Source organism: Notothenia rossii (assembly GCF_949606895.1).
Source record: "Notothenia rossii genome assembly, chromosome: 4".
Classification (NCBI taxonomy): Eukaryota; Metazoa; Chordata; class Actinopteri; order Perciformes; family Nototheniidae; genus Notothenia; species Notothenia rossii.
Window position 1 is genome coordinate 24,792,054 of NC_136902.1, and position 20,440 is coordinate 24,812,493.

At 42.6% G+C, this 20,440-nt stretch overlaps 1 protein-coding gene across 7 annotated transcripts in view; it reads left to right on the forward strand.

Moving 5' to 3' along the window:
* Window positions 1–263: 263 nt before the first annotated feature.
* prdm16 (PR domain containing 16) overlaps window positions 264–20,440 on the forward strand; it is a 174,995-nt gene continuing 154,818 nt past the window's right edge. For all 7 annotated transcript variants that reach the window (XM_079674886.1, XM_079674892.1, XM_079674887.1 and 4 more), the window contains exon 1: window positions 264–495. In XM_079674886.1, coding sequence (XP_079531012.1) covers window positions 459–495 — 37 coding nt within the window. In that variant the 5' untranslated portion in view covers window positions 264–458. The remainder of the gene's footprint in view (window positions 496–20,440) is intronic.

Genomic DNA, 20,440 nt, shown 5'->3' on the forward strand with positions numbered 1-20,440 from the left:
AATTTCCATACGACCTTGACCTCACCATAACTCACTGTGTCCAGCGCCGGTTGGAGAAATCCAAGTTGTCGCTGTTAAAGGGGTACAAATCCAAGGAGGCGCTGGCAGGAGCTGAATGGGGTGGGTGGGTGGCTTGGTGTCTGGGTGAGGAGGGGGACGAGGGTAAGGGGATGGCAAGGGGGGAGGGAGGGTAGGTGAGATGGTGAGGAGAGAGCGGGAGGAGGAGGAAGAGGAGGAGGGGAAGAGATAAGTGATCTAAAGGGGAGACGATAGGACAAAAAAAAGTGATGATGATGAATACATTGGAAAGTTTTTTGGCCCCAGCGAGGGTGTCAGATTGAATGGCCTGTGCGCATGTGCGAAGGTGTCCAAACTGACAATGCTGGTGAGATGAAGATAGTGTTGTTGCTGCTTCTGGGCTCACGGAGGACGACGAGAGGAATCTACAAGCCGACAAGATGAGATCCAAGGCGAGGGCGAGAAAACTGGCCAAAAGTAGGTCTTCTATTTTCCCCTTCTTATCGCTTTCAGCCGCCGGCTCCAAACTCGTGGTTGTGTAGATGTCCAATGAGTCCTTGTCATTTGTCATATCCTTAAGAGAGGAGGGGGCGACTCTTTGTCCAGAGTTAACTTTTCTGCTAAAAATGTGTCCCGCTCCGGCTGCTAAGCCTCGGTTCTCTGCTCTCTTGTTGTTCGGTGGTTCTCTGTGTCAGAAAGTTTCATGTGTGATGAGAAACGCCGCTGGTGCTTTTAGTTGATCACACTCCTTTCAAAAGCAAACATTTCCGTACAAGTCTCAGCTCCATCTTGTATTTAGTTTGTTTCGGGTGTCGGAGGTTCAGTAGAAAACGCAGATTCGTTTCCCGAAAGTTACCGAGAAAGTTGTCGAAACGGATAGTAACTTTTTTTTATTGAGCCGTTCCAAGTCTTGTGAAATAATATTCCCGGCTTTTGAAATAGTGGGCGCTGTGGCACCGCTGCTCTGCTGCAGGCTGCACAGCGAGCGAGGCGCACTCCTTCAGCAGCCTGCAAACGGAGACGCAGACATGTGAATTTAGACAGAAACAGCGACATTTTAATGCGGATTTTTTTTTTTTGTCGATCCCACTTGAACTGCAGAAAAATATCGCTGTCCGACCACTTAGTTTTGTCCCTGTGCCCTCGGATTGCCGCAGACTGGTTCCACCTCCAGGGAATGCCAATCAATAATGCGTCTTGTGCAAGAAAGCGCCCATACTACTACTGGAGAAGTGCTGCTCGCGTCACAAGGAACATTCATGTATTCTGTTTTGTGAACACGAGCAGGCCTACTTTGTTGTTGGAAATGGACCATGTTTGTTGTTTGACATTTGTTTATTGCTGGTGGGTTGATGTATGAATTACGTTTATTTAAGGCTTGTTATTACTGCGTGATGCACCTTGTTTTCTACGGCTAATAATGTGGGTCAGTCTGTTTTTTATCCACAAAACGATTCTAAAACGACTTCATGCTTTTTGCTGGCATGTTGCAGTTGCGTTTGTCATATCCTTATGTAGTTATTGTATTGTTATATTTTATGCATAGTACATTTCGATTTGTAGTTTTATAAAAAATACAACGTTAACACTTAAACCATAGTTAGCCGTGTAGGCCTATTGAACTATTTTATCGAAAACAATAATTATCCTCAATTATACCTTTAATTGTTTTTTTGTAGTGCATGCTTGATTGCATGTTTACAGGCCTTTAACGACCTTGTAACTTTGCCAAAGCAACTTGCCCTGTAAATTCAACGTGGATATGTAATTCATAATTCTGACTTTTTACAAAATAAAATATGTAATCATTGTTACATTGAAAGTAAGTGTGTACAATTTGTTTTAAACAATGCAGAAACCTGGTCATTTAAAATAAGCTTGCACTTCTTACAATCATTTTTGGATAGGCTAATGTGATTAATTTTAAATGGTCAGTAAGGCTTTCAGCTCACATGCATTTTGATAAATAATACAAATAAAAACAATAAACTGCACCTTTTTTTGCAGTCATATTTGTATTATTATTACTCTTGCACGTTCATGTTCTCCGTGATTGGTGCACAATGATCAAGTTCCCGTAATTTAAAAACAAAGAATGAAAAAAAAGAAGAAAAGGAACGAAAAGAAAAACGCTAATTGGGCTACTTTGTGAAAATACTTAAACATGTTGAGGATCCTGCTTCTTGCCAGTAATTGCACTTGGTCTTGATCTCTAAACAGCCTTGATAGTCTGTTGATCCGGGTGCTAATGAACACAAATACCTGGCTTTGTAGCCCTCTCACACCGGACCTCTGCAGACCTCTGCAGCACACAGGCCTCAGATATGTTGTGCTGCAGCGGCAGAAACAGAGCAGACATGAAAAAAAAAAAATACCGTGTTGATCTTAACATTCAAAACATGCAGGCCCACAACTTTTGAATGCGACGCGTGGGAGTATTTCTCCCTCCTTTTCCCTCTTTTTCTGCCGCCTGGGTGGAACTCTCCTGTAGGCCAGTGCAGCAATATTCACCAGCTGCTTTATCATTTATTTTTAACTCGTGTATATTTTCTACTGTCGGATGCAGACTGCACGTTAAAGGCAGTCCCACATGAAGCCTGCAATATGAATAATGTGTGTGTGTTTTCTTTATTAGTATGTAGACGCTGCTGGGTTGTTTACATAATATTGGGGTCAGAATAAAGTGAGTGCCCTCACAGATGGACTTTGTATTTATTCTGTTTTTAATAAAGACATATTACATTTCTTGCTCAGTTCCCAACGTTAATATATTTTTGTATTTATTGCGCAGAGATTAATTTGAGCTACAATGTCGGATTGCTTTTCATTGTATTTTGTTTTAATGTTTTCCTGAAGTCATTAAAATTAATTATTATGAGTTCAAAATGTTAGATCGTTTTTTTCTTGCAAATAAAGAGAATCATCCGACACGTTTAGGTGACCTAACACCACATTTAATTTGATCTAAAACACAGGCTTTGATACGAGACTTGTTATTTTCTTATCTTAACAACCACAAATCGATACAGGCAATCCAGCGGGGAATACAGATTTGAACAGGGCCTGCAAGTTCATTTACGGGTTGTAGTCCATATCTGTTGCAGTCTATATTTCTGTTCGTTGCAGATGGCTGTTTTATTGTGGTGTGCTGTTGTTTACTTAAAATCTGGCTTGGATCAATTAAAACCCCCAGTTGAGTGATTGCAGATTTTTTTCCCAGGTATTTTTCGGTGCACAGGTGAGAGGAACACAGCTGCTTTCCTCGCTCTGCTGCACGCGCACAGCCGCGCAATAACGTCACCACAGAAACCTAAAGAAATATAATTAATATCGAAACGTGTAACAGCTTTGCACACATTCGGAGAAACAGGAAGGTGTTGAACCCACTCTGACCGCAATTTATTGATTTTCTAAAACCTATTTCGGTTACTGGGGCCGTCTGCATTATCAAGTCAATAAAATAAAAGGTAGGGCCACGCGGGTTTTTAACCACCCGATTTATTTATTTTCGCTGATATTGCACACACTGACCCCCACCCCTCTCCTTATACCCAGCACAGGTCTTCTCATTCACCCCTCTCTCTTTCTGGCCTATAGTATATATACTAATTGCCAGATATCCTATTGATCTTTGTGTTAAATGTCCCTTATTAGATGGACTCCCAGTCATGAACTTGGCCTGGCTCAACAGCTTGTGATGTTTTGACAGAAGTAATAAAACCCAACCCATAACACTTTTAAACCAACAATGGTAGCTATGTTGAACTTCTGGCTAAACGTTCAGGGTCCCGAATGCTCTTGCTATGCAGCTGTAATGTGCGTCTGATAGCACTCCATGTTCACAGATTAGAACCTGAACATAAAAATGATAGGATCATCAAATGAAAAGGACATTTATTATAAGTGTCATGTGTGGCTGTGAACTGCAATTAATTGGCTTCTTGTAATGTTCCTTTATGGAACTCTTAATCTCTGTTTTAGGTGCTTTTATTTTGAAGTTAAAACATCAGTCAATGAAGTAATGAACAGGAATATTGTTGATGTTTCTCTTGTTATTGAAGACTCTCCCCATGGTTCAGCATCATTTTGACAAGCTCAGGGAAATACTTATAATGTTGCTAACTGATGAAGGCTAATGATTAGCATATAGTGCCTGTAGACATAACATGTTTATTTATTTTATTTTGAATGTAAGTGCTGGAAATATTGCAAAATGAAAACACTGGGAGCTCTTTATTTAATGCTGCAGACCTTTTCTGGATACAACACGGTAAAGGAAACCTGATCCTCATGTACTTCCACAGAGCCCATTTGCATTCATATGTGATGATGTGAATGATCTTAGCAGCGCTTTGAATCAGGCAACACCAGTTTTGCAGTTTTAAATCTTTGCCTTAAAATGAAAAACTGTGACTGCTATGATAATCAGAGCCCTTCAGGCAATGTCAGATTGTGACTGTCAGTTCTGTGCAAGATATTTTTTATTAGTTTTATTTTCAATTCTCAGAAATACAACTCACCATCCAATCAGAAAGACCTGCTTTGCGGTGATTTAAAAAAATCAGGATTATGATACAGGAACACTTCATTTACTTTCTTTTTCATGGTGTTGAGGGGTTTTCTCTGAGCAGTTGGATGGATTTTAGGACCATTTGTGTCAATTTTTAAAGGATTGAAAAACTCTGTAGCCTAAATAATTGCATCAGTCCACATTTGGCACGGCCACATATGCTGCATAAGTAATTGATTATGGAAATTTGTGGGATGAGAGCTCCCTCATCCCAATATGTGCACAATTTGGTGTGTGTTGTGAGCAGTGAGGCTCTTCCCATATTTATTTCCAGGGCTGGTTACTCATTGTTGTCCACTGAAATAACTTTGCAATGCTCATATACAACATGTGTATTCTCAGAAAATCTGATATCGTATGAAAGGAGTAACTTTTTCTGGCATAACCCCCAAAAGCTAAAATACTTTTATTCACAACACAGCCATAAATCTGCCTATTTGTAACATATAAATGTGTCGGAGGGGATAACGTTTTGGATAAAGTGAGGGTAAGGATTTGGTCATGGTCACAGTTAGTTCAATGTCTGTTTTAGCAACATATGGTCCACATTATATTCACATAATATGATACAAATAAAGATGCATTGCTTTCTGTAACCATATCTTCAAATTTGCTGTGAAAGCACAGTCCGGAAGAATATTATTCCCAGTAAAGTCTTCATATTACACTGAAATGTGGACCGCAGTATAGTCTGAATCTGCTAAATGTTGGGAATTATCTGAAGAAAGAATGGCAGTGTAAGGAATCAGTTACTCCATGAATTACCTGCACTCCAAAGCTTGAAAGAGTGAAGATTAATTTATGGAAGCATAGTTAAATAGTCTGTTTTATGACTGTTCCACTGCCAGCCTTTAAAGATTTCTTTCACTATCAATGACTCCCTCTCTTTCTTCATGAGCAGTATGTGAGACAGTCTTTTATCTCCAAGGAAATGCTTTTATTGTTATTCAGTCAGTAACTGCTGGAAATGTGCTGCTGCTGTTTTGGCCACGTGTCCTTTCGTGGTGAATTATGTGTGCTATTAAATGTGAAAATAATTCAGAGCTATGGATGTTTGAATAGACCCTGTATGAATCCAGTGTGCCAACAAAAACAATAGAAAATCCCTCAGTACTCCTTTGTGGTCATAATGTTATTCAGTTTCAGGTATTCTCAGTGTTTTTCTGTTTATTTGGCATATAATGCATTATACCTCTCAATCTTTAAGTGCTGATTTGATCTCAAATCACTCAAATCTCAAATCACTCAAATCACTGTCCATTGCAGCACCATGAAATGTTTATTTTTAATTCTTATTGAATCACTTCAAATTCATATGTTATGAGAGGGGAATATTAGGTTGCCACACATTTAAGATTAATGTGTTTATTTAAATAACCCATATTGAGTATAGTGTTTGCCTATAAAGTACTTCACTTTGCTTACAAGAGATAGAAACTCAGTCCGATTATTCACTTTGGTTTTGAATAAAGCAGAAAGTCAAAGATTTTATTTATTTTTAACGGAGACTCACTTAACGCTCCTATGTCTTCGTGTTCCCCCCCTTACTTTGGTGTTCGCGGTCAAATTTGACCAGTCCTGTTTAAACTGCTATTACATTAACACAAAAAACATTCTTCATCACCAAATTTCATTTAACACCCTTTCAAACTGTAAATATTGTATCAGACTACTGGTATACATGAAAAACTGCAGTACATATACAAAGAATAGACACTTAACATGTATTGCGTGTGCCTGGTGTGATCCATGTGGGGGGATGGGCATATAAGGGGGGGAACACATCTAGAGTATGTGTGTGTGTTTGTTTTATCTGATCCGGATGGTTACTAATTCCTTTTCTTTATGGCGGTCATTTTTGACCGGGAACACCATGGGTGTTTCAAAGTTGACTAAATCATCCAAAATTCAATGAAAGTGCTGATCAGCAATTTTAAATGTCTACTGTGAAGGATATCATAAAGCCTCAATGCAATCGAATGTAAAACAAAAAAGTTATGATTGATGAAAGTAGTAAATCTGTCAGATTTGACCCAAAGACATCAGGAGGGTTAAATGATTGCACTGGCTTTTCTTACCCTGTGTAACATGCGGCCATAGCAACCATGCATGCACAGTAGACACACACACACACACACACACACACACACACACACACACACACACACACACACACACACACACACACACACACACACACACACACACACACACACACACACACACACACACACACACACACACACACACACACACACACACACACACACACACACCTTGGTGGTGACAGATTTTTGGGCAATGTTAGGACTTAACCCCAATCAATCACAAACTAGAAAGGTTGAGTGTAAATGTCATCCAAACAGCAGGAGCTGGCACTGTTGGCTGGCTAAGTGTGTGTGTGTGTTTGTATATGTGTATGTCCGCCCGCGCACCATTTTGCACAGTTGTTGGAGGTCCTGTCACTACTCCGAGCTTTGACCTTGGCACAGTGATAGGTTGGTACCTCTTACACCTGGACGCAGACAAACACACACACACACACACACACACACACACACACACACACACACACACACACACACACACACACACACACACACACACACACACACACACACACACACACACACACACACACACACACACACACACACACACACACACATTTGAGCCCCATGCTTCATGTCTGGTCTCATGCTGGCTAAGTCACATTTTGAGTTGACATGCAAATACCATTGCATTAAGCTCTTGCACAAGGCTCTAAATCCCATTCATTCCAATGATACGTTGACCTCACATTATCCAGTTGGCAAATATGCCTCTTTCTGCTTTGCACCATGACCTCATCCTCCATGTTTGTAAAAACACAGCAATCTCCCAATCATTTGGCAGTGGTAGATCGTGGCATGCCTGAGAGAGTTGGAAGATATATCCCCAATGTTTTCTTTTATCGGCAGCCCCCTGTTTTTCGTCTCTCCTCATACCCTTCGTTTTCAGCCTGCAGATGGGGGCAGGGTCTTGTTAAAAATAGCCAAGCAGCATTTGAACAGCGGTATGTGTTAGTGAAAGGGGGTCCAAAAAATGAAAAGCCATTACACTGCAGTTAAATGCATTTGTCTTGACCTGGGCTGCTTATCAAGTTACGTCCCATCGCTGCTCGGCCATGTCTAGAAGATTCCATCCAGCCTCTCAGGGCTAAGAATATAGTGTGACTGCTGGAGACATCCCATAGGAAAAACCTCATCCCTACTTCTCCAGTATGCTGATTAACGCTAAATGATTATCTCTCTGTGTGTCTGGTGTGATTGTGCGCCACCCGCTGTTAAACATCGCGTGTTGTTTGCAAAACAAGGGGCCAAATGTGTCGAGGCTCTAATTAGCGTGTTTTAGCTGGCCTCATGATTCCCTCTTGCATTGTGATATCCCAGGGATTGCTCAGCATTGTGACTAGTCTTATCTGGGTCTAATCCCGATTTGTTTGGTATTATCCCGCTCACTTTCTCCGGCTTTCTCTCTCCTTCCTTTTATTCTGATATTTGTCCTCACCCTGCTCTTTTTTGCCTTTATCCATTCCTCTCCTTTATGTTGTACTCTCTTTTACTTACATCAAGTTCTCTCGTGCAGGAAGTCTGTTTCTTAGTGAGAAGACAACATTTTTATGAAAAGGAGCCGGGGCAAAAATCTAATATTATTTATCAACATTTTTCCACAAAAACATACTGATAGGATATGTTATTCTTCTACCAATTTTTTATTTGTTCAGTCTACTGCAATTCACTATAGTAGAAGAAAGTTGTTTTCGAACTGCAGTTTGATTGATTGACTTTTACTTTATCATGATATAGTGTTTATCAATATTGAAATATTTCCCTATTAATGCCACAGCATTTAAATTAGTTAATGCAGTCAGCTGGTGGGCTAAATCTCTCAAATATACAAACAGTACATTAGCAAGATGACAAATCCAATATAAATCAAAGTGTATTGTACAGGAAAAGTTTAGGTTATACCAGCTGAGGAATGCATTGATTTAAAATGTGATACCTAACTATCTTGCAGTTCTCAATGAATATCACTTTGCTAAAATATGTATTTTCCTGTTCTTCTGTGCTTAAAAAGTTAGAGCTACTTGTTTCACACACACACACACTCACACACACACACACACACACACACACACACACACACACACACACACACACACACACACACACACACACACACACACACACACACACACACACACACACACGCGCACACACACACACACACACACACACACACACACACACACACACACACACACACACACACACACGCACACATGCACACACTCTCACACACCGTCCAGTCCCAGTCGGCCGCTGCTGATGATGGCTCATCCTGTCCAGATATGATAAGCAGACAAACTGCTCTGTCCCCTGGGCTGTTTGTGTGTGTCAGAAACAGACAGTGGTGTGTAGTAGCAGCATGGCTCTAAACTCCCCCCGCCCGCCTCCCCTTTCATCCCACCGCCAGTTCAAAGCCTTGGCTCCATCTACACTTCTATCTCTCCCTCCTCCCCCCTCCTCACCGTCTTTCTCACTGCGTTCCGTCATTACCACAAAGATGGGTATGCAGTGTCTCATTAAAGCGGATTAGAGACATCTCCACGTCTCACAGGGGCTGAGCGGGACATTTCTCTTTTCTAGTCAACCCCCCACCCTTTTTTCTCTCCGAGATCAGGTTCTTTGATTTGTCCAGATAAAGACCTCTATCATGTCGGTGGGGACGGTTAGCGATTACACTGTCAGGCCCATCGTTTTGGTGAGTTTGACAAATTTGCCGTGCTGGGTGGGGCGGCTGTGGGGATTGTACTGGGGAGGGGGGGGGGGTACAAGGAGATTCACCGTAATTGAGCTGTCATTATCCAGTGACCCTGCCAGGCGCTAGTGCGCAGAGCTCTCTATTTGTTTAATACTTGGCTAACTTTCTTTGTGAGTATGATGGATAGAAAAAGGGGGGGGAGAGTGGAAGCGGGGGTCCCGGTCCCCAGATGAATGCCTCTGCTTATTTGACCACCTCTCTTGAGTGCTGCTGTTCATGAAAATTGGCTGCACTACATCACCGCTGCAAGTTCCTTTTCTCACCCAGCTCCTCCCTGGTGCAACACAATTAGGCCCATATCACCGGCTGCCATTTATTTTCATACACAACGAAAACTGGTGGCACGTTGATTACTGAACTCCCCAGAGACAAAGGGCCACTATTGGTGTGGTTTAATTTCATTAAGTAGAGTGTGGTGCACGGGATAAATATATTAAGAGCTCCCTCTCAATGCAGGCCCTCCATTTACCTCAGCCACTCTGTATGCTAAACAAATCCTCAGGTGGTGCAGACGTGGAATTGAGACAAATCTCCTAAAATGGTTTGGTGAGAATGAGGCCTATTTATAAAGATACAAATGTTTTTCTCTGACGGTTCCTGTTTTCTGACTTTTTTTTTCCTGTCAGCTCTAGTTATCTGTTTACAGAACTTGGTGCTGAAGAATAAATACATTTTCAGAAAATCAGGAAATTATGAAGCTTTTTCGATTGATTTGTACTTTGCTCAATTAGATGTAAACCCATTCTCATTAGGTTGCCGCTGTGTTTTCGAGATTTGGGTTAAAAAGATGTCCTGTGCTGTGAGAGAGGGAGAGGGAAGCGTGTTCCTGGCAGGATAGTGTGACCGCATCGGATGATATTTTGATGCAGGAAGTCAGAGCCAGCCTCGTTAACCAGCAGTCAGATCGGCTGTAAAGCGATGAGTAGAGCAGAGTATGTGTGCGCACTCTTGTTTGTGTGTGTGTAGGTGTTGGAGGGGTCTTGGCTAAAACATTTCAAGATGGCCCATTACCCGGGGCAGGCCCGTCCCCTCCCGACACTAGGATTCCTCTGTGCTGACCCCCTCTCCTCCACCCCTCCACCTCTCAGCCCCTCTGTCCCAGAGGCCCCCAGCCTCATCCTGCCAAGTGTACGGTTCCAAAGTAACGATGAAGCTGCCTGCGTGTGAAAATATTGAATTGCAAAAACATCCCTGGGTGAGAGGGTGTGTGAATGGAGCTTTCAGCACTGGGCCCGACCCCGGCCCTGCGCTACTGACTGACGGACAACAAATGGCATTTTGTGTCCTGAGAAAGAGGGGACAGAGAGGGGAAAAGAAGAGAAGAGACATAGAGGAACTTAGTGGTAATGGTGGGAGGGGGTGGGGGGGTTGGAGGTTTTTCAGGCCTCTTCAGTCTGGGGCCCTATATGCAGGTCTGAAATGCCTTATCACATGACCCGTCTGACCTTTGGCCCCCACTCAGCTCAGGCTGTCAGGCTGCTCTCGAGTGGGGAGCACAAAGCCCCCCAGCCTCAAAGGCCACCATTCACCCCCCCATGCAGCCCTACTCCAAAGGTAATAGGTAAAAGTAATGTCAGTGACCTCCACTTTCCCTCGCGCTGCAGGAGGGCAAAACTCTTAAGATCCCCTGATAGTGTCAGAAGGTGGCCATTTTGGCTCCTTATCCACTGCCTCTACGATAGCTCCTGAGCTGAGATGAAGTGTAAAGCAAACGGAACCACCTCTTTTATGGCAACACTATTCCATTCTTAAGAGACAATTTTCATATATTCTCATCTTCAAAACTGATGGGAAATGATAGAAAAAATGATAGAAATGTTCTAAAAACAACACTGGCTTGTTTTCAGTCTGAATCACTGGGAAAATGGTTGTGTAACTCAACTTCATGTCTTATCTAAGTATGTGTGTGTGGGACATCAGTGCATTTCTGATGTCTCCGAGGACTGGCTGGGTCACAGTATGACCGTAACCTCCTGTCTCGCTTTGCAACCCACACACTGGCATCTCTCTCTGTGTCTCTCTCCTGACCAGTCCTAGGATTCTTTCTTCTCCTCTCTTCTTCCCCTCCTTCTCTGGAACACTGGAGTTTCTCTCTCTCTCCGGTCTCCTTTGAAAAGATGCGGCGTCTTTGTCCGGCCTGATAAAGGATGCCATAGTTCCCCTTTTCCCCTTCTTTGTGGCCCGGGGCTGGCGGCTCCTGTAGAAGTGCAAATGGTATCCTCTCGGAGGGGCTATCCCCGCGGGCCTTGGAGGGCCCTCTCTCTCCTCCAGGCTTGGCTAATTACTGCCCCGCTCCCCTCCGCAGCCCCCACCAGCTCCCTGGTCCCTGGAACCATGGCACGGCACATTCCCACAACCAGCACCTGGCCTTCTTTTCTCCTGGCCCGCTTTGATGGCTGACACCCCAGCCTATCCCTCCCTCCTTCCTCATCCTCTTCTTCTCTCCGGCCCACTACCTCATCTCTCTTTCTCTCCATCCCTGTAACTTCTCTCTCTCACTGACTCTCATTACCAGAGGTTTTAAATTGCTTTCTGACCCTGACAAACTGCTCTTGTTGAAAAGGGAGATGTCGAGGAGGAAGGGCAGCGGATGTGAACAGGAAATAGAAGAGCTGAGGGGTACAGTAGAATGTTTTTATGTGTGTATTTATTATTTATTTGATTCTTCAAGTTTGCATAAGGAGCATCCAAACCCTAAATTACCCCCTTGGGAGACTTTTTTTTATGGTATTTTGGAAAAAAAAGGGGAACAATGTGTGTACTCATCAAGGTCTCACCTTAAAATAAACAACTTGTCCAGATGTGGTCATGTCACCCACAAAAAGGTGTTTTTCAATCATCGTAAAATAATCAAATGGCTTTATTTATATGTTTTGTACGTCTTCGGAAAATGATGTTGCATCTAGACGTAGGGGTCTTTTTTTTACTTGGACACACACACACACACACACACACACACACACACACACACACACACACACACACACACACACACACACACACACACACACACACACACACACACATACACACACACACACACACATCTAATTTACTTGCATATTTGTGTTCTGCTAGCTGTAGGCCTAATCAATAACCTGCCCCAGTGGATTTCACCAATTCATAGCTCGCCTTTGTGCAGTCTAGCAATCCCAGCGAGGGCCTTTGGACAGCTTTCTGAGAAAAACAAATAGCTCTATTACAAGCTCTCGTCTCTGTGATGCTCTGAGTCCCAAAGGCAAAGTGCCCGTCCTGTATTAATTGTATGTTCCCTGCACAGGACAGTGAGATATTTCAAGCAAAACACAAGAGTTCAGAAAGGATTGCATTGAATATGTGAGGGAGTATTAAATACATGTATTGTTTGATTAACATACGATAACATGGGACATGATGAGTGATGAAACTTTTTTGGTTGTTGTTGCTCTAATGAGTGTATTCTGAATATCAGTCTAAATGGACTTTTAATCAAACATGCATGGTGGCAATAAGTCATCTTTTTCTTTTTACTCTTTCCAGTAAAAGAAACAACAACAGAAACACAAAAAGATTCCCCTGTTCAGCACAGCAGTGGTCACATGCCCTGCTGACTCGGATGCGGACGGTAGCCGAGTGCACACACCCAGACCTGTTACACGAGTGTGGCTTTGGTTTGTAAGACTGGGACCAGCTTAGTATACAAACAACATTAACGCTCCTTGGATTTTAAAATAGAAAGACAATTGCCCAGTGAGCCTAAACAAATGCTTCAACTGCCTTTTAATGTTTTAACTGTGACTAGAAAAACACTGATGTGACATTTCCGGATCAACACAAAATGGGATCAAATTTAGGAATTCGTAATGATCACTGCTATTGTCGCTGTCATTGTTGGTTTTATGATGCACAAATGATTGAATTCTTCTTTCTCTCAATGACGTGTACATCCTGTCTGCCATCCAGTCTGGACATCCCAAGTATCTCTCTGTTGCTGCCGTTTCCCGGCCACAGCTGCCCTGCCCTGTGCAGTTCACACATCATCACCTATGGGACTCGGATGATGTCATGAACATGAAGAGCGCTGCTTCTTTTTTGTCGGTCTCAAACATAACGACCGTAAACTGGATGTTAGGTTTAAGTTATATCTTCCAGGCATTAAAGTAAATGCCCACTTGTCAACTTTTGATTGATTTTAATGGTTTTTTTAATTGAGAGTTTACATGAATTTCCTCCATTGAAATCATTCCTTACTGGTGAATAAGTAGCCTCAGTTACTCAACATTTCTAGCATCTGATTTATGCTGTGGAATTGGTGGGAATGTCAGTAGAGAAATTCAATATTTTACATTATATGATGGTTTTCTGTCGGTATTATTGTTGAACAAAAACAGATGCTTCTTAAGCTTGAAGAAAAACCACCACCAATTTACCATTTGTGTTTCAACCAGTTGGATATGATTGTCTTTAAATCCTGAGATGGCACATTTAGAATTTCTATAGTCTGATGTTTCCCTCAACTTCCACCTCTCTCCTCATCAAGTCTAGCCACATCCTCTGTTTCGAATACAGAAAAGGAAAGAGGAAGACGTTTCTGAATTGTGTTTTATGAGTGGTTGAAACTGCCACTTCTGCGGTTTTCATCAGTCCGCGCTGTACATTCTACTAAAAGTTCCTGAGGTTTTCAAGACATGACAATTTAGCAATTTTAATTGGGAAGATGTTTTCCAAACAAATCTTTGCTCCCTGGGACCTGCATGCTCTTTAAAATGACAAAGAGGGGCTGTAGATCAACAGCTTGGTGTTACGGTTATGTCTCTGTTTGAGCGCCACCTTGGCTTTGCAAATGTGTTTCTCTTCATTTCCTTAAATGCAGTAAAAGCTCACTTTGGATGACCGCAGGCGGCGCGCACATGCACTGACGGAGGAATCTTGTTTTTCAACAGCACTGAAAAGCAGTTAGTGTCTAAGAATGGCACGGTGAAGCAGGGACAAAGCAAACAAAAGAGGCAGGTGGGAGAGGCTGCTGCTGGCCTGTTGCTGGACTTGGCTCCATTTTAAGATGCAATGTCCTTTTATATTTATTTTGGATGACTTCAAAGATTATCTTTTCTTAGACAGGCTTGTGAAAAAGAGCCCAAAATATAGATACAGTTTGTAACATGAGTCGTTCTTATTTGAATAAATAAGGCTTTATATTTTAACTGTAAGATCCAATAAAGGCTTTCTACATCTATTATCGAGATGAATAGTTAAGGTCAGTATTCCGATTCCAAGGATTATACTCGGATTACATTTAAAATAATATAATAAACAGATTTGTGGCCCCCTCTCTTCGTGCCGTTCATCTGCACCGCTCTTTCCCATTTTAATTCAAACTAGGTGTGAGGTTTGTCGACCTGTCTTTTGACACCTCGCTATTTATCTGTCGGACACAGGCTCAGGGCAGAACCCCCGGAAAACAAGGGCAGATTTTTGTTTTCAGAGAACTGCTGAGGAACTTTGATGCCAAGTTCCTCTGCGGCAAAAGGCAAGGCCCCGACCAAGCACATCTGAGAGTACTTTGGTGAAATAACAGCAAATGTTTGTCTTGTATTGTATGGCACGCTGCAGGAGGAGCGCTAAAGCCCCTTCTTCCAGCGCCTAAAGCACCTCTTAATAAAATAGTCAAGAATAACTCCTTCACCTTAATCTTCCCCTCAGATTACTGCACTCAGGGCGGGAAATTAGCAGCAGGCCAATGCACTTCCCTTTTTCTTTCTCTCACACTGTTACATCTTTATGTGCCTCCTTCTTCCTCTCCTTCTCTTCTTTATCCATCTTCCTTTGCATATTACATTTTTGTTTCCTGTCTAATTCTCTCTATCCCTCTTTGTGGTGGGCCAGATGAACTCTCCGTGGCAGAGGGGGGGGACAGCTTTTTATTGGGTCAGTATTAGAAGCAACATGTGGCTAATGGGTGGCTGCATTTTCCATGGTCTGGTCCTCATCAGTGGGGAGAAGGGGCCTAAACAACTAAACATGGCCGTTGACAATTGATACGAGCTCTTTTAAGTGGATCTGCTTGGTTGAAGCGGGGGTGGGGCGGGGCGTGTGAGAGTGTGTGTGTGACCGAGCACAAGCACATGTGTGTGCACCTTTGCATGCTAATTTGGACGCTAACGGACGCACACAAGCACCTTTGGGGAGCCTCCATACTAGAATGTGTGTGTGTGTGTCCATTGTGTCCAGGAGTGTAACCCACACCTTGAGTACGGTAGCTGCGGTAGCTTTGAGCGTGGTTCTTCCCGCCGTCTGATCCTCGTAACCAGAACTGCTTCTTTACTGCTTCCTGTCCGCTTGGCCCACCTTCCCCCTTGCCCGCCTGCCATCTGGGTCTGCCAAGACACACACACACACACTCACACTCACACTCACACTCACACTCACACACTAACATGGTTAGGACAGGGGTCCTCGTGCTCTAACCTGCTTCTTTAAATTTCAACTGCACCTTTGAAACCAATATCGCACAGAGGAGAAGCGATAAATGGACTCCACCATCTATGTTCTCTATTTCTCTCGGTTTTCTTTTGTCCTGACATAAGGACGTTAAACCGTTTATTTTCTCTAAAGCCCTATTTGTTACAATTATATTTTAATTCAGAGATCATAGCAAAGTTGAACCGTATACATGAAGCTCTTATCATTGTGTGTTTCAAAATAATCATATTCAAAGAGGTTTAAAACTGATACAAATGAATGCCTGGAAGGTCATTTTGTGTTGGAAATGAAATACAGCTCTCCTCTCAGCTTTCACTTGGATATAGGACTTTGAATTCAGTGATCTTTTGCATCAGTATTGAATGATTGTTGATATCAATGCATCTTATCTTCATGGCCATGCCATTGAGTCTTGGCTCTCAAGAATACTGGGAATCAGAATTGAGTATTTTCTTCATAATTGGTAGTGGATAAAACGTATACTAGAATCAAAGCCTGGACAATGAAATGCAAGTATCTACATTACGTACCTGTGTAGATAGCGTTTCTGAGCAGGGGGCACTGTGGGTTTACAGTATCAGGGGTTCTGGTTGACACTTTGATCACGTCCTCCCCTCTTCAAACCTTCATTGTGTTTAAGATCAGATCACACACACACACACACACACACACACACACACACACACACACACACACACACACACACACACACACACACACACACACACACACACACACACACACACACACACACACACACACACACACACACACACACACACACACACACACACACACACGCACACACACCACAGGTGGAAGGGGCAGTGTCAGGTGTAGCGGGGCACAATGCGGGGATGCATAGCAGCGAGCCGGCCTGGTGTCTGTGACAGTGACGGCGGCAGTGCGCTCCTCAAAGCTGCTCCTCTCCTCTTTCAGCACCTACTGTCACAGAGTGTGTGAGGAACATCGCTGGCCAAAAAGATAGACAGTTACTGGACAATAGTTTTTACCATTTTGGACATTGGTGATGATGTCATTTACCTGACAAAAATAGTGGAAGACAATTGCAAATAAACTAATTAGTACATTAATTATTTCCATGTGGGTGTCCCAGATTATTTTTCAACTAAGGATTTTACTGATTCATGATTTGATCAAAAGTCATCAGGGCTTGTGTGTTTGGTCGCTGTAGTTATGTATTTGACTTAGGCCTGAATTGTCCCTTTGTTAAACAGCTGGAATAAAAAGCCTGGCTGCAGAGAGGAGTGAATACCTGAAAAGTGGATAAATAGAATTGTTTTCACAGGTTGTTCATGAGACGATGAGGGAATAAGCAGAGTGGGAACGGGAAAAAATGACTACTTATTTATTTTCAGTGCCGCAAGTGCCTGCTCCCAGCTTATTGGTTTTTTGGATGACTCTTTTACTCTAAAGAGGGCAATTTGTGTCCCTCTCTCGTCTCTCTCAGGAGGAGAGGGCTGAAGTGGCTGGCTTATTTTTGCGGGGTCTCGTGGTCTTGACTTGTGGTGACATATTAATTGAGCGGTTCCTCTAAAGAAAAGAAAGGCCAATGTCACGATTGGTCCGATGTTGTTTGTAGAGCTTTGAAAATTGGTTTTGTTTGGCTGGAAAAGCTCTCAGGTGTTTATTTACACATCAGAAAGTTTCAAATGGCAGCTGGCTCTCTGCCGTTTTCTGTATGCGTGTTTGTGTGTCTCTGTCTGGATGCATATGTGCCGTGTTTGCTCACTTATGTACATGCCAGCTGTGTGGGGCATGTTTGCATGCTAGAGATAAAGACCGGTGGAGATGGAGACAGAAGAGAGGAGGTGAGCGAGACAGTTTCCTCTGGCCACCTGCCTCTTAGGTTTCCAGCTGGTTGTCCTCCCTGTCTTCTTCATCCATTATTGACCGCATTCGTTCACACCAGCTTCTAGAAGTCATCACGACTTCTGTGTTTTTTCCCAACTTTTCTCCGTGGAGTGTGTGTGTGTGTGTGTGTGTGTGTGTGTGTGTGTGTGTGTGTGTGTGTGTGTGTGTGTGTGTGTGTGTGTGTGTGTGTGTGTGTGTGTGTGTGTGTGTGTGTGTGTGTGTGTGTGTGTGTGTGTGTGTGTGTGTGTGTGTGTGTGTGTGTGTTTGCTTGTTGGCATGAGCTCTTCAATGCGGATGAAAGCTTGGTGCTAGTTTCAGACACTATTACGTTAGACAAACACACACACACACAAACACACACACACACACACACACACACACACACACACACACACACACACACACACACACACACACACACACACACACACACACACACACACACACACACACACACACACACACACACACACACACAGGAATAAGCAGAATGTATATCGTAGTATATTTCCTGAAACTCAAATGCAGAAGCTCAGCACAGCCAATGAGTGAGGGGAAGTAACTGCTCAGCCTCCTATATAGTTACAACACACATGCAGTGTTTACCCTACCATTGTCTTGGAGGGGCGCTGCGCCCCGCCAACGGAGCCCCACGCCCCCCTAGAAATTCAAGGTGTCTAAAAAAATTAATATAATTTTCTTTTTTAATATTTTTTTTTTTTAGTATATATATATATAGCACCAAATTGCAACTAATCTATATCTACTGTCACTTTTCACATTGAACATGTGTTCTTTTATTAAATAAACGCTTTCATTTTAAGTTGTGAGTTCAGTGTTTTTTACCCTAAGAAACACTGATGCATTAATCAATAAAAATAAACCACAGCTCCTCTCTCTACTCCAGAGGATTTAACAGAACATTTAAAAACAAATATTAAAAAAAATATCCCAATGCAACCACGATCCCCCAACCCCCCCCCCCCCCCCCCCCCCCCCCCCTGCGCTCAGGGGCAGCACCCCCCCAAAGCAGTAAACCTAGGGGAAACACTGCACATGGTTACCAAGACAATAATTGTTTTAGTTGGCATCTGTGTGAAGAGGAACATTAAAATAACAACATGAGGCCTTAACAAATTAGCCAGCTGGAAAATTAAACATTTGTTCTGGAGAGAATACATTATTTTGGGAAAAGGCAAATTTAAGTTTGCTTTATTTTCCATCTTATGCGATTTGGAAATGCTCTCTAGGGATCCTAGAAGAACATTTTGAAGTATTTTACAACATAGGATGCAAGTATGGGAGTGTTTTTGTTGACCTAATAGCTGATTGAAGGAAAGACATCGTTAATCTTAAATTTGGACAAAAACAAAATAGAAAGAACACAAGCTTGAGTAGAGTAGAGAAAAGTAAGTATGTAAAGTATAGAAAACAGAAACTTTCTCAACGTGTAGCAGGCTGCTAAATGATCCATACATTAGCTGTGTTTTAATGAAGCGAGACTGATCTCTCTCTCTCTCTCTCGGTCGTTCTCTGTGTCTCTGCTCAACTGAAGTATCAATAATAAGATTTATCTGTCTTCCCCCCGCAGCCTTGATTCAATTATCTTCATCTCTCTCCCTCTTTCTCTTCCTCTGGCTCCCTCCCTACTTGCCCCTTCGCTGTGGATCCGTTTCCAATTGAAGGCAGGTCATGCTTTGTGTTTCTATTTGTCATGACAGGGTTCCTTAACAAGTGGAGGCTCCCTTCCACTGCAGCTTAATCTGATCTGGAGGGAGGGCGGGAGGGATGAGGAAGGTGGGGGTAACCAGGTAAAAGTGGGGTCACAAGTAGTTTACCTCCAACTCCTCATTGTCTGCATTTCCCCTTTTTAGGGAAATTAGATTTGCGTGATCCCTCCTCCTCCCCCTTTTCCAAATGTGTGTTTCGTGTCCAATTTTAGGCTTTTGAAGTTTGAAGGGTCCCTTAACCATCCACACGGCCATCTCAGCCAAACCCCCTCCCCGCCTTTATCTGGCCTCCACCTACTTCCAGACATACCTCATTACCTGAGGCTGTATTGGAGGAACGATTGGCGGCTAATCAAATTGACTTCAGGTTTTCTGCCTGCAGAAGAACTGGCGGCCATCGAAGGGTCATTGGTTCAATGCTAGGCTTCAGAAAAACTTCACAAGGTTGAAAAAACTCTTGAGTAAAACAAAAGATAGCCTTTCATTTTCAAAAGGTGTGTAACATATCATGTTGTCCTGTGAAGAACACATTCGTCAACTGGTGGCACCAGGTCCAGCTTCTTCATTTTATTCCAAAAATGTTGCAAACCTGTTTTTACACTTGACTGGAAAAGTTGTCACATGGAGAAACAGAAATGTGATAAATGCTAGTGAAAACATGTTGTACAAACATATACATTATAGTACCTCTACGTCTTTGACACTAGATCAAGCATTACTACCATCCTGCACCTCTACCAGAAATAGGTACAAAATACAAAACAAAAAACCCTTAATGAACATAGATTAAATACATTCATTTATCAGAGTTACTGGTGCACAGGGTAGTACAGTATATAGTCGTACATAGGCCTGCATAAAGGTTGTTAATGAGAACTTTTATTTTTGCTGTAATTTCTGAAATTAACTGAAAACTTCT